This window comes from Melopsittacus undulatus, chromosome 8, assembly GCF_012275295.1.
Source record: "Melopsittacus undulatus isolate bMelUnd1 chromosome 8, bMelUnd1.mat.Z, whole genome shotgun sequence".
Lineage (NCBI taxonomy): Eukaryota > Metazoa > Chordata > Aves > Psittaciformes > Psittaculidae > Melopsittacus > Melopsittacus undulatus.
In genome coordinates, this window is record NC_047534.1 from 50,450,783 (window position 1) to 50,466,678 (window position 15,896).

Genomic DNA, 15,896 nt, shown 5'->3' on the forward strand with positions numbered 1-15,896 from the left:
CACATTCTGCCATTGTTTTAAAAATCTGTGCCCCACATGTCAGTCATCTCATGTTAAAACAAGGCCTCTGACCAAGAGCCTTCATGGAATAAGAATTACAGAAATGTGATCCAAAGGCTCACAGACTGGGAACTCCTCAAAACCTGGCATGGGAGGAATTTTTCCTTCCTTTGTCATAGAGTTAAGATATGCAGCTTCTCGGGGATAAGGGGGGAAAATAGATTGTGAACATTATTGTTAATCCAGATGCTTAGAAATGAACAGTCATGTTTTTCCCAAAATGTGCAACTGATTAAAAAATAATGATGTGTTTTAAAAATGATGCCTTTGGGTTTTGTGCCATCCAGATAAAACGCTCATCTGATTTTCATGTTTTTCTCAGCAATCCTAAGAATTAGAACCATACTATTTAAAAAGATACCAACAATTCCTGAAAACGCTCCCTGCTGCTTGTTTCTGGAGTTCCCATTGAAATGTCTGGCATCACCAGAACTGGAGAATTTAGTATTCTTTAGTTTACTATTACTCATGTAAAATGAATTCGTTCTTTTTTGTGCCCTCCCTCTGCTCCTGCCAAAATGTTGGAATACTTTGGCAAAGTAGCACAGTGAGGAGTCACAGTATGAGTAATAGTAACAGGTAAGTTTACTAAATGCCTCTTCTTAAAAACAGGACCACAGGTTGTTTAGTACAGAGTCAGAGATTAATATAATAGTTAAAAAATAGCATTGTTCATTCATGTCTCAAAACAAAACCAGATTTTTCTCTCAGACTTGTGTCAGCCTCTTCAGCAGAGGTAGGATTCCACTCTGAAATTCCTACATGCTTTCTGTGCATGTGAAAACATTTTCAGTCGTGGCAGTATCCCACCATGCTTCGGTCAAGAAGTAATCCTCTCGTTTTCATCATCCCAAAGCTGATCACCCAAATGGCTCATGATGACACAGAAACTAAAACTCCTAGAAAGGATCAGTATAGTGAGTATGCTTTGCTCTGTTGCTGGAGTGTTTGCCTCCTGGCGGGCAGGCAGAGATTAAAATCTGGATTGTTGGAAGGCAGGGCTGTGCTGGCATGTCCCGACAGTGAGGCATAAGCCCAGGGCAAAGACTGGATGTGAGATGGTTTTCATTCCTGTGTAGAATCTGTTATAATACGCAGGTGGCAGAGGTGATGTTATGGAGGAAGGAATTGAGGGGAGCCTTGGTCTTTCAGCTACAGCTTGTCTCTAACTAATGACTTTGTATCAGAAAATTTAAGAATCTGCGTAAGTATTAATAAGAATGAAGTAGGATTTTCTGTGTTCATGGTACAATTTAAAGGCTTGATTCCAAATCATATGCTATTCCTGTTTTCAGACTTTGCGTTCATGTGATATAGAAAAGATTGTGCCAGCCCATGTGTATGTTACTGACTGTGTTGCTTTGTCTTCCCATTTCAGCACTTACAGAATCCTGCAAACTTCCATAATGCAGCAACAGAGCTGCTGGACTGGTGTGGAGACCCCAGAGCCTTCCAGAGACCGTTTGAGCAGAGCCTGATGGGTTGTTTGACGGTATGTCTGCTGCCTCTGTGGTGGTGATTCCTATCCTGGTTTATACCCTATGTGGTCTGTCATGGCCAAGGGAAACTGATATTTAGAATCTACATTTTTGGGTTGTCATTTTACCTTAAGCACACAAAGCCAGATCCTAAAATCTGTTTATTTGACAATTACTTCACAGGAAGCAAAATGCAGTAAGTTAAGAAGTTAAATCACAAGAGGGGAAAACATTCATAGTCAGATTACATGCAAGTGCACAGGCTAGGTTACCTGATATGCACATACAGTAGTTGTTTTCATGGTTTTAAACTCTTATGGAGTTAACAGGCTTTTGAAGCATTTATTCTCCTTTGCTCATTTTCGGTAGGACTGAAGGACTGTTTGCCTTCTACTCTAAGTATGCTGTGCTTTCAGCTGAACAGTATTTCTGACACGCCTGTTTGGCTTACTTTGTTGCATATATTGACTGCAGATCTAATCCTGACATACTAATTCCAACAGTTTTATTGACTTCAGTGTTTTTCTTTCCTTCCATTCTTTATGAAGACCACTCTTATTCCTAAAGTGACTTCATTCTAATGCATTGAAAATATATTTTAGTGTGTACACAACCGCAATTCTTGTTTTGGAAGTTTTATTTCTCATTCTCCTGGTAGCAGGATCCAGTCCAAAATATTTACATGGAGTCAAGCCTTTAGAAGAAATAAGTTCTGACTGGAGTGTTCAGAAGGTTCGCTGCAATTTGCAGAACAAATTGATGTAAATAAATAGTCACAAAGGAAACAAATTCCATAATTAATGAAGTGTTCGTTGTTGTATTTGTTGGGTGGGCAAAAGCACATGGATTATTTTTATGCACTATGTAGCCGATGTATATAAAACAGACACTAAGACAGATTTATTTGCCAGAAATCCAAATGTTAAGGAATGGCTCCATCTTAATGTGTTCAAGTGTATAGCACCCCTAGGATTTCTATGTCAAAAACTTAGAATGAATCCAATGATCTAAGGAGGTGCATATCATTCTTCCAGTCAGTAAAGAAAATTAGTTAGAAATGTTAGTAGAGTCCAAAGATAAGATAATTAACAATTTTATTTGAAGCAAAAGTTCTGTATGACCTCAATCATGAGAAAAAGTTCATAGGATCTGTGTGACCATAAATACATTTTATTTATACTTCTTAAGATATTTGCTACCATTTTCAGGTTAGTGCTTGGGAAAGAGGACATTTGGCTCAAGTATACTGAGGCAGCCTGTGCACTGTATTTCTCTGCAGATGTCTGCTAGAACATTGCAAATCTGACCTGTGACTTCTTTGCTGTTTAAATCTTCTCTTTCTACATAAGCAGATCTGCAGCCCTGCCCAAGTGCAGGGTCAAAACAGGGTCCAGCTGCTAGCCATTCACTCTTTACACAGCATAGGGAAAGCAAGAAGGAAATGTTCTATGAAAAATAGTGACATAAAACACACCATACCTGGTTATCAAAGCTTCTTGACATTAAAATACTTCCTGTTGACAAGAAAGAAAGAAAAAAATCCTTAGTATCTAAGTACTGTTAAGATTTGGACAGCATGTATTGCTTTGTTTCATACTTCTTGAAATCTGAAAAGGGTGGCATGAAATCCCCCTTTCCTGAGCTCATTATGAGAGAGCACTACCTGCAGTGTAGGACTGACTGGCAGCGGCATCTTTATTACACATTATAATCTCATTATATTTCTTAGGAGATAGAAACACAGGAATTTAACCAGTTGTCTTGTTTTGTGTTAGACAAATGCACAGGGTTTGCAGAAGATAAGTAAACTGCAGTGAATATGCGTTTATTGATCCTAATATTAAAATCCTTCTAAGGAGGTATTCTTTAATTTTTCTCACTGTGTACACCCCTCTTCCTGCTTCTTATTAAACAGGCTTACCTACGTGATGGTACCCCAAGAGGTTGATACTTCTTGCATCTTATACGTAGCAGTACAGCAGGCAAGGTCTCCTTACAAATGTTTTTCTATCTGAGCCTGCTCATATGGAACTTCTTTCTAAACATTTTCTTCTTCAAAGTCTAGCAAAGGTGGATATTGAGGCTTGTTGTCCTCTTACAGGAGAATGTGCCTTTTGAACAGTGTGTATTGCTTTGCTTCATACTTCTTCCTAAACTCTGAAGAGGGTGGCATGAAATCTCCCTTTCCTGAGTTTATTAAGGGAGAGCACTTCCTGCAGCTTAGGAGTGCAGGTAGTGCTACCTTTAACAAACATGAAAGAACTTCAGTCTGTTTCCAGGGAAATTGCTCAGAAAGTTGTAAATAAATGAAAGGCAGCTGAAATATTGGAATATCAAGAGTAAATTTAATATTAGCTTGCTTAGCTGCATGTTCTGTACTATCAGGAGCCAATTTTTCTTAATACTGACAAAGTTTATCAAATGTTCCTCTGTGTGAGGATTATGCTAAAAGAAAAATCAGTATGAAAGTCTGTTCAACCACTAAAATAGGATTATTGTTTTATTTTGACAGCCTTTAAAATGACCTTCAAAACCAAATTCCCTTAAAATTTCCATATTTTTGGATTTGCTTTTTAAAACAAGTAGTTTCTACCACCATTAAAACATTTGAGCTGTGTGGCTTCCTAAAGGCAAGTGCATTTAATCCTGTAATTCTACAAATACTAAAAATGCTTGCTTGCTTATAAGGCTCCTCCTCTGTAGTGTACAGAAGTACTTAGACTTAATGCTGCCAAGGCCTATGAATGAAACAGGAATAATTTCTTTGCAGTGCAAACAGTTGATGAGAAAAGATTTAGGGTACACATGCAAACCTGTAGCTTGTGCTATTGAAAGAAGACATTTTTTCATGAACTAAGCCCCAGAAGCTGTGCCCTTTCTGGCAAAAATGTGTGTGACTGCACGTGCATCACCGTTACATTTAAACAGTTCTGGCAGACATTAATTCGAGGGCTTACATTTTTGTGCTTACCCATTTCAGAAAATCACCAAAGCAAGAGGGTGATTTAAGTTTATAAAAGAAAACACATTTCAACAGATAAATAAAGTCAAGGAGGGAGAGGTAGGATTTAAATCTGTTTTCTTCCTTGCAAGCTACAGGCTACAGAAAGGTTCCCTTAAACAGCTTTGATGGAACTCATGCAAACAAATTACCATCTTTCTCAGAGACCATAAACTCTCTTCTAACTTGCTGAGGAAAGCTAGGTGTTTTTTCAGCAGTGCCAAGTTTCAAATCAAATGCAATTGTCTGTAGGCAAGAAACTGAATTATGAATTTAATCATTGATTCTATAAATTATTGAAATTGCAACAGATATGGTGATTTTTGGTATGTAGCATTACTTCTTACACAGTGTTATGGGGGAGCTGATTAAAACAACTTCCACTTTCCACAAACCAGAGCTCTGTTTTTATTATGGATGAAACAGTTTCTGATTCTAGCATTCACAGTTCATAAAGCACTTTGGGATGAGGATCTATTATGGTAAAACTAATATTCTTAATAAATATAAGAATATTGTTCTCTGAAAACATAATGTGTATGGCATTACCTTACTGCCTTTAGAAAGAAAGAGCAGTTGAAAACCTTAGTTTGGTTGGACAAGGTGATCTCACTCTATTTTGCTTTTTCTCAGGTCCACTCTAACCTATTCCCATAGGACTACTCTTGGCAGGCAGTTTAACATGTACATGATCTTACTGAGGGCATTGGCTATCTTTTGAGTTGGCACTGTAGCAAAAATGGAAACAAGAGGGCAGCTGAAAGCAAAATGGACAAATTTACAGACCTGTCTTCAGCAAAGGACAGTAAAGGCACCGGTTTGTTCTCTTGTTGCACTTCAGTGTTACAAGGCGCAAAGTTCATCATTCTTCAGCGTGTCTGATAAAGAAATAGGAGGGTGAGAGAGCAGAGCTGTGTGAAGTTACTCTGTAACTGTACCTAGAAGCTTAGTCTAAGAAATCAAAATCCAGCACCGCAATGTGTTTGGACAGTAAGAGGAATTTAGGTAAGCAGGGTGTACTGACCTGAGCTGGCCCTTGGCCAAAGCACTGAATATAACACAGCTTCTCTAGTGAAAAAGAGGGTCCCTGATCACTGTGGTGTCCCGTTTTATGGGTCTCTCTTTCTATCCAAAGGATAGCACTTCCTACCCCAGTTTGTCCACAAAAAGGTATGCTGAAATAGTCGTGGAAAATGCCTTTGTCCCCACTATCTTAGTGTTCTATATTTCCTCTCCAAATATTGGATCTACTTCAGTCATCAGATTTGGGAAGACTCACCCATGTTCGTTTAAGAAATGTTTCTCTTTAAAGTAACAACAGCACTACAACTGCAGTCCTAATTGTACTCCATCTGAAGATTATGGATTTAATGTAAACTTTTTATGCTGCATGTAGCTTTTAGTAGATCTCTGTACTGCTGAATGAGAGTTGCTGAAATAACAAGCATCTGTGGTAAACTGATGGAAGTGTCTGCTATAGGTTCATGTTTTAGTCATACTGATATATAATACAATAATCTTTTGAATTGCTTTTCTCTTTGGAAAATCCTGGAACTGAGACCGTTGAGACTTTTTAGGTCATTTTAAGGGGGCTGGGGAGAAAGTGGCTCCTACTTTTGTCTCATCTGATGTGTAATGAAATATAGTTGATTAAAAATACATATATATATATATATATATATAAGTATCTAAAAACACAGGAATTGTATCTTTGAATAATGCCACATTTTCACAATGGGATGATGCCTCAGACAGCAAAATGAACAAAGTTGAGCTAATGCAGATGTGTTCACAAGGTAGCTGCTGTTACATTGACTTCACGCCTGAATGGGCTCATTCTATTTAATGCAGAGAAGTGTGTAACCAAAAATCAACATGTGACATTCAGAAAAACAGATTTCAAATAACGTTAGGATCTGAGTGTGAATAATTACAGATAGAAGAGTTTGTTCATCATATCTATACCCAGAAAATGGCAGGATTAAGGTGCCTGTTAGAGGCCTAGAAATGTTGCATTTAGTCTTTGTATCCAGGACTTCCAGAGCAAAAGGTTGACATGGAAGAAATTCTGCTTCCATCATCTTTTCCATGCATTTGTTAAGCACACACTATTTTGTGTGTTTGCAGTGCATCACAGCACTCAAGGGCTGTGTATGTGCTGTACCATCAGAGTACAGCCAGCAGGCACAGAACACTCTGCTTCAGAGCTGCTGAATATAACTCACTATTACTGGCTGTCATCTGACCTCATGGTGTCCTAAAGCCCTTTTTTGAACTTAATTTTGTTAGACAAGGTGGATTATTTTATATAAGTTATTTTGCAACTTTAAAATCTTTGAGATGTTTTGCTGTCTGAATTAAAAAGCCTTTGGAACTCCTTTGTCACTTTCTTTTTATGATAGGTGTATGTTTCATCCATAGAATTGCTCAGAGTCAGCCTGGACTCAGGTGGCAACAGTATTGCAATGACCCAGTGATCAGCTGGCTTAATTAAAGTAAATTCCCTGCATCTTTCCCTCTGAGATAAAATTTCTGATGGAGAGGGTTTATAGGGTGACTGTCTCATGTTTATGGTTGTTAGAGGCATGCAGAAGAGAGAAGGATGTAAAGAAGATGTCCTTGTTCTGCTTGGTTTACTTCACTGTTGCAGGAAGTGCCAAGAAAAGTAGTAGCTGGCAAGGTTACTGTTTTATTCTCACTTGAAAATATGATGCTTATGCACCGATCAGGACCTTATCTGGTCAGAAATATATTTTAAGAAAGCCCTAGTTTGAACACAGGGCACTCTGTAGAGTCCCTTACTTTCGCAAAATCTACTTAATGCCTGTTTTCAAGCATCAAAGGCAAGAAGCTAGTTAATGATGTACAACTTTACTCACCCATTTTGATTGTCTGTATTGTTGAGGCAGCCCTTCTCCAACAGGAGTGTTAAGAGTCTCATCAGACCAGGACTTCAGATCAAAGATTTCTTCCTCCCTATCCCCCCACCCTTTTTTTCCTCCTGTTTGAGGCAGATCACTGTTCATGTTGCAAAATTCCTCAATTTGCTTCCTGTTTATCTGATCTTTGTGTGTTACTGAGGGGGAAAAATTGCCATCTACATTGCAGAATTCTAATTACAAAATTTCTGCTGTAGTCTTCAAACTGCATTCAGATAATTTCAAGTATGCACAAGTGGCTGAACACGGAGCTGTCTGAACTAGCAATCAGCTGGCATTTTTAGTTTTGAGCAGCCAGCAAATTGAATTGGTAAAATTCATTCTGATGCCAGCAGGGGGGGGTGCTCTTGACTGCTGCTAGTTAAGAGATTCATTGAAAGTGCAACATAATGGGAAGGGAGGTTTGTAATAAGCAGTCATATAGCTCTCTTGATTAACAGGCCTGTTAGGTTAAGAGGTACATTGTTCCAATACTTTGTAGTGTGTTGACAAGAAGGGCAGGGAGTGGAGCTTGCAATGGTGTATAGCTCCTTAGCTTTGTGAAAGGAGAAAAAAAAGTATTGCAGTTAAGTTCAGCAAAGAGACAAGAAGTTGGTAGCCGAATTTCTCTGCTTTTCATGTTATTAAAACATCACTGTCATCATTTTTTCCTCACTGTCAATGACCCTGAGAGTTCAGACATCTGGAACTCTACAGAGCTGTGTCACAGGGAGTGAATGCAGTGTCTGTGTTATGAATGCAGTATTACACAGATTAAAGATTTCAAAGGCTTGAGATGATCAGAGTTTCTTATTAGCGGTTAATGTTGCAATAATGTTTTTTTTATTAATCTGGTATATGTTCCTTTAAAGACAGAGCTTGAAATAGCTGTCAGCACCCTTTCTAAGTTAAAATTAAAGCTAGGCGTTACAAGCATGTGCAGGAAATAGGCTAGCATTTGTAAGGTTTGTCTCAACTGTTACTGTAAAGTAACAGAGAAATAGTAAGTGTTGACTCTTGGGCTGGCCAAGCACCTCTCTCAACCATGATAAAGAAGGATGATCTCAGTTGTCTCAACAATTTATAATTGTGGTATCACTGTCAACTCCTGTCTGTTACCTTTTGAAATACACTACTTTACAATGGAATTGTGTAGCCTGTATGCTTAGGTCAACTAAGATGCATGCTTGCAGTATTGCAGAACGAAGTAATGGTTTGACACAAGGTGCCACCTGCGTGTTTTCTGAATTTTGACTGATGTGCTCAACTTGAATTAGCAGTTGTAGAAAGCCTGAGTATGCTTTCAAGTGGTATCATATCACTTAGCTAAAACATTGAATGGATAATTGAAACTGTTGACTCGATTCCGTCTGATCAGGGCTGTCACCGGAGTAAGATTGAAATCACAGAATGTATCAAACTTAGGATAGTTCCTCAGACAGAGTTCAGACTGAGCTGGGTGGCTCCAGTCAGCAGTAAGTGTCTAAAATCACTGAGATTTGGATTAGGATGGACCTAAAGGAGCATGGAATCTACTCTTTGTTGCTCCAGGCCAGAATGTATTTATTCTTAGTTGTACACTGAGCAGATGAATTCTGCTGTTTATTCCTAATTTTTTATTTGGCATATGAATTTTTTCTTCTTTCACATCTGTAGTATTTGATATGTGGCTTTGGCCTTGTTTTTGGAATATTTTTCCAGTTTACTATTAATAAATTATAATTTTAATTATTAATTTATTATAATAAAACATTATTTTAAACTCTGAAGTGTTTGCAGACTTCTCTGCCTGTTATCATTAAGAAGTTTTGCATTTTACCCTGTTGCATTGTCCAAGTCAGGACTGAATACATACAAATGACCTGTATCCAGGACAAGTTATGATTTGACAGAGGAATTAATAATCTGAGTAAAACATACTACTGTCATTTGGGCTATATTGCTCTGTTACAACAGTGTCATGTAGGGTAACATCAAAAGGCGTATTGGATTTAAGATATGTTACATCCACTATCTTCCTTACATACACACATATATATATATATATGTGTATATATATATATATATATAAGAGGCCAGTTAATGTTGAAAAAGAAAACTGCACTGTGCTGATTGATTCATAATTATATTCTATGTTATGCACCTAGTATTTGTTTAGTAACTTCTTTTGTTATCTGTTTGGGTACTTGTGGTTTCTGAGATTCACCTTTTTACCATCTTAAAACCAGAGATTCAATTGGAAAGTCTGTGTCTTGAATGAATTTTTGGAGGTAATCATTAGAAGTTACAAAGTTTGTCCAGGCTAGTGCCTTTGAGGCACTCTAAGGTAAATTTCAACAGGGTCTACTGACTTGAATATATTCAACTTACCAAATGTTGTAAAGTTAGTTCTTCGTGTTTTCTGGGTCATAGTCCTGTAATGCATCTGTCATCTTGTTTCTGAGAAATCTCAGTGTTTATTTTAAAGGCCAGGAGGTCCCTTGCATACAGGTTCACAGGAGGAAAGCCTTCTAAGTATCGAGTGCCCAAGTGTCTGACTTCAGTTGTAGACAACCTGAAACAAGATCTGTGAAGGATATAGAACTGTTCTGTTTGACTTCCATTTTGAAATAAAAGTAAGTCTTTAGCTGTCACAACTGAAAGAAAAACTTTAAATTTTAAATGCAACTAATGCACAAATTCTCAAGCCTGTAGAGAAATAGGTTATAAAACATGAACCACCCTGTTCATGTTGACCAAGGCAGTTGCTGAGGAGTGGTGTATGAAAGCCAAGGACTGGGGGAGAAGAGTCCAGAGAAACCCCTTTTGAGCACAGTTCGACCAGTTTGTTTTACAGAGCCTCCTTTTTTTTTCATTAAAAACTTGAGCAATAAGTAATGATTTGACTGTCTGACTTCTGCAGATTTGCAAGTTCAGATCCCTCCTTCTTGTGCTTAGTCTTCTGCTTGCAGTGCTTGATAAAGTACAGCTTCACCTGCTTCAAGGTAGACTTTAGCTGGATGATGCTGTGGCCATTGGGATGCGGTCAGTGCTGGGGCTGTGTGCCCTGGCATCCACAAGCTCTGCATTTGGCCACAGTGAGGTACAGAGCAGTGCTTCTGTGGCACAAGAAACTGAGAAAAGGAAACTGATGTCAAGTGAGAGTGTAACAGGTTAGGCCTCAGCCTATGGCTAGGACTTGGACTGACCCAGACTTCGCAATCAGTGAAGAATCTGCGATCACAGGCTGGCGTCATGGGCTCAGGGGTTTATGATTCTCAGGATTTCCTGAGTTACCTTGTAGGATTTTTCTGTGATGAGCAAGATGTCAGTTGAGGGTAGTGATTTGGCCTCTGGTCAGCAGGGTCTTACTGACTGTAGATTCATGTTTTAAAATGAACCAAGCATATAGGAAGACAATGCATTTCTTAAATTACCATGTGCTCACTGCTGAGCAGGTGTGTCTGCCTTCATTCCTGTCCAGTTTCAAATCAGAGTTAAATGATAATGTGCTTTTTCAAAGCAGAAAATGTGAGGGCCCTTTCTCCTTTATTTTACTTTGATTGCAGTCTGGAATGTGTTCCTTTGGGATGGTACAGTAGATGATACCTAAAGGAGTTTAAATAATGTTTACACACTAATGAGACATTGTCCTTGGGAGCCTTTAACAAGAAGCTTTTTTTTAAGAGGAGCTTTCTGTCTACTTCCTACTGATCCTATCCTGGCATCTACCTGTCAGTGGCTGAACTGTGGTGACACTGGAAGTAGGAAGGGGGAACAGTTATATTTCAGTGTCTTATTTCCCTGAAGCTCTTCCTACTCAATTTTTAGATTGGAATGGTTAAAAAAATAATCAGCAGGAGACACTCCCACCTGATGAAGTCATGTGAATTTGTAGCTTCTAAATTAATAGGAACAACAGAAAAAGCAGAAACCTACCCATGAACCTTACCTGTACTAATTCTTTCCTAAGAAAGAAATTTGGTTCTTAATTGTTAATTAGGAAAAGTGGATAATGGGAAAAGTTCAGAATAATAAGATTCATCTAATAGTGTTGAGCAGGTAGGGCAGGATAGTGGATTTATCTACTGTTTGTAGGTTATCGTGTATGTTGGTTCTTCACTCTGTTCTGTACTGTTGCTTTTTGTGGGGACCCAGTCTTGGCACAGATAACAGTAGGGTCATTACTTCAGAAAGAAGCTTTCAGGTGGAGATAGGTGTGGGAAAATTGTATTTTCTTGTATTCTAAGTTATTTAAGATAAGGACCTCCTTTTGCTTCATACAAGGAGATGGTGTTCTGCTTCTTGTGGAGTTCCCTGACCATTGTTTCAATGCAAAGCAGTAATGGCAAGGTTAAGAATGACATTTTATCCATGCCTCTTGAGCCTGAAGTCATCCTCTGTCACTAGAAGGCAATATGAAAGCTCTGCTGTTTATAACCTTAGCATAGTTTGCCAGAATGACCACAGTATTGTGTTTATACTATGCAGATTTTCATGAGAATACGTTCTTGGCATGTAGCTGACTTGCTGGCCTGGAGAAACAGTTGACTGCTTTATGTCCTTAACCCCAGTCTTTGATTTGCCTAGTTCTGCTTGTCCTTCTAGATCAGTCAAAAACAAAAACAAACCCAACAAAACTGCTTTCCCTATTTAATGTGTTTGGCAAATACTTCTTGCACAGGCCTATTTATTCTAAAACTGTACTAACTGTGCTCCCCAATACAGTATTGTTAAAATGCAGCAACTGTGACGCTGATCACAGCGCAAAAGAACACTGCCCATCAGTGTGGAAGAGGGCATTTTCATCTAAAAGACCTGGGCCACTGCTCTTGAGAACAGGACCAGGAACTGCTTATCACACAGAGATCAGAGAGTTAGGGACTTCTCATCCTGAAGTTTCAAGTACAGTAAAATGCATTCTGTATAATCTTTGCATACATTTCTGTTGCATTATTTCTTCAGGGAAAGCTTTGTGTCTCCATCTTTTGTGGAACTACCAGGCCTTTCTTCTGGCAAGTGGTCAAATAAGCAGATCACCAGAGGACTCCTGTGTTGGTTTGCTGTGCTTGCACTGGAAGTTACTGGAGAGCAATGCTTCATACCATGCTTGTATTGTGGCTATCACAGCAGATTCAGTTGCTTAACATTAGTGCTGATAAACAGGTTAATATAATTATGCAGAGAGCTCAAGTAACCTCTAATGAAGCTTTCTCTCTTTCTCTTTGCAGGTGGTTAGTCGAGTGGCAGCTCAGCAAGGATTTGACCTGGATCTTGGATACAGGCTACTGGCAGTATGTGCAGCCAACAGAGACAAATTTACTCCAAAATCAGCTGGTAGGAAAAAATCCCTTTTTTTTGTGTATTACTGATTCTTGGATAGTCATATTCTGAATAAATGCTATCAACAACTGTCTGAAAGTCTTTAAAAAAACAAAACCAACATAAAAAATACAAATATGTATTTGGTGGTTATAGTAATGCTTTTAGTGTTTCAGTGGCATGTTGTTCTGAGGATGCACGACTGTGGAAATTAATATTTTCCCAACTGGCACTGTTTGTTGCCCTGTTAGATCTTATAGATGAAATATTACTTCCAGAAGCATGGATGTTCAGTAATTTCATGGTGGGAATGAACCCACTCAGGCCCCTCCATCTTGGTAAATCATTGATTTTTCTGTCATGTGTCAACCTCTAAATCTTTCACATTCATTCTGCACTCCCTAATATGTCTACAGCCAGACTTTTCTTCCTTGACTGTGAATGTCCGTGCAAACAAGTACCATGATTTCTCGTACATCTAGTCATTCGCTTTAGAATTTTGAGTCAGGACTAAGTAGCAAAGCAATTGGTATAGTATTAAGTAGCCATTTTCCCCATATTTTAAAGTAATAGTCTGTTACAGGGCTCTGATCAAATAGCAATACTTGATCATGATGTGTTGCCAATGCTTCTCTATATAGTAAAAGCAGAAAATGCACTTCAGGGTCTTTCTGCTTTTCACATGTTTGATTTAACTGGAGCATTTAATTCTGGTTCTCCTTTTCTTAGCTGATGAATGTCAACATAATGTGCACTGGCTTGGAAAACAGGAAGATAATTGTTCCATTCCAGACTAAGCATGGATAACTTTTCTGCTTAGTACTAAACTGGTATGCAGTCCCTGTTTTAGAACATCAGAAAAGGTTTTTTTCTTCCAAAACAGTAATTTGTAGTCAACTGACTGGGTGTTAAAAAGTCTTTTCATGTTCCTTTTCAGTTTTTATCAGCCCCAAACTTCTTTACTCAGAGCTACCTTTTGTGCTAAGTGTTCTATGGAGTTTCTTGTGCAAAAGTGGCTTTCATACTGAGGCATATTCACTGGACTTACAATTTACTTTTTATATGGGAAGTGATCATTAGTTTTATTAAATGTTGAATAAACTGTCTGATTTTCATGTGGGAAAACTGTGTGGAAGACAATACATTCAGGGTCAAGACATGACCAGGGACAACCTCCCTTTTTTTCTGAACTGCTAGTGAGCTTTTCCAATAGTTAGCTATCACATCTCTACTCGATTTCTTCTTTTTAAAGCTTGTCAAATGAAGGTTTCCAGCTATGAGTGCATTAAGTGAGACATTAAAATTTTATTTCCTTTGAAAATATGCCTATTAAAAATAGTCATGCCCCTTCTCTTAGCAGTTCTTCCTGAGGTGTGTCTCTTAGAAGTATGTTAGTGAAGGTAAGGTGGTGAATCTTTTCTTTCATGTTGTAGTTCTTTTCATTTAGGCCTTGGATGAGGGGATAATCTTAAGTGCTGGTCAGACATCATGTCCTAGAAAAGCCCAGTGTCAGGTTTTGATTTCTAACAGTAATTATTTATGGAGAATATATGTTTGGGGTTTTTTTCCCCCCAACTCACTACCCTGGAAATACATACTAATTGAAGTCTTTCCATTGTTAATTGATATAATAGTGGGAAAGCTGGTAATGAAATCATGTGCTCTTCTGTCAGTGTGTTGTAAGAACCTTCTCAGTTCTTTGCTTCCTATTTCCCAGTTGCATATACAACAGTTTTATTTCCAATGATCTTAAATGTTCAGTTTCACAGCTACTTTAGTTTTGTTGTATATGCAGTTGTTTCACCAGTTATTGCAGGGATTTCATTGTTCCTGTCTATATTGTGGTTCTTAATGCTCTGATTATTTGTATTAAATATTCATCATACCTTATTTTGTGAAATGTCACATGTAGCCTGCCACGGAACAGACTCAGTCAGAGATCAATATGATCAGACAAAAAGCCATTTATTACAAAGCATTAACTCCTTATATACTATTGCTTACACACACCTACAGCAATTTGGCATATCATGACTGGATACTTGTCTTGAAGACCCTTAGTGACTAACATATAATTAAATAACTCCTTATATACTATTGCTTACACACACCTACAGCAATTTGGCATATCATGACTGGATACTTGTCTTGAAGACCCTTAGTGACTAACATATAATTGGTTAAGCACAGGTGTGAGAACTTGACCTCGAACGCTTTTCAACAGTCCACAGTTCTCATAAATCAGTGAATTCCAGCTTCTTCTTATCTTGCTTGCTTAGGCTTCCTTGGGCCTCTCACGGCCTTGCTGTATCTTTTGGAGTTATTCAGAGCTCATGTACCAAATATCCATTCTCCTGTGAGAACACTGTCTCCACAGTAGCCCGTACTCTAAGGATGTCACATTCATATACGATCTGCGAGAGCTACGTCATTGAATGGGCAACTTGAAAGACTTGACAGGCTGGGATTATAAATATAAGGTTGTTTCAGACCCTCCTGACTTTGAAAGGGTTAATTTCCACATCTGAGTGCATTAACATTTTGTGATTTCTAAAGCAACAGTGGCTCTGCTCCCTTACTAAGATTTTATACAAATGCTGAGATTGTCCTTTAGGTTGTTTTTTTGTAAACAGTGTACATCACTGAAAGCTGCTTTTCATGATTTGCTTAAGTTGTCAAGAATGCTTGCATGTTGTTCTGAGTAACTTATTCTTTTTTCTGCTGTATCTATTGAAAGCTACCTACTCCAGTCACTTCCTATAGAAGTCCCCTGATGTAGATAGTAAATAGCATTATTTTTAATGAATAAGCATTATTTTTCCCTTCATTCAGGCTTAAAGGGAATCTATAATGGTTTGAGTTCATTCCTCCAAGTATGAATTTAATGCTGCCAAAGGGATTGCTCTGGAAACATTTTTAATCCATATTGTTTAGTGTCTGGCATTCTGAAATTAAGAAGAAAATAAATTCTAATTAAAATTCATTTGAGTAGGTGAACATTGGGGAAAATATTTGTACCAAATCTTCCTTTCAAGGACCATCTACTATTAGTGCCTCTTTACAGCTGAGGACAAGGCTTGTTGACGGATGTCCTGCAGGCTGGGATGCCTGGAGTGTTCTGGCAGCGGTGGCTGGCAT

At 38.2% G+C, this 15,896-nt stretch overlaps 1 protein-coding gene across 4 annotated transcripts in view; it reads left to right on the forward strand.

Moving 5' to 3' along the window:
• ZMIZ1 (zinc finger MIZ-type containing 1) overlaps positions 1-15,896 on the forward strand; it is a 294,102-nt gene that overhangs the window by 156,715 nt on the left and 121,491 nt on the right. For all 4 annotated transcript variants that reach the window (XM_031052157.2, XM_005152699.4, XM_031052158.2 and 1 more), the window contains exons 5-6: positions 1,439-1,552; positions 12,668-12,773. In XM_031052157.2, the coding sequence (XP_030908017.1) occupies positions 1,439-1,552; positions 12,668-12,773 (220 nt within the window). The remainder of the gene's footprint in view (positions 1-1,438; positions 1,553-12,667; positions 12,774-15,896) is intronic.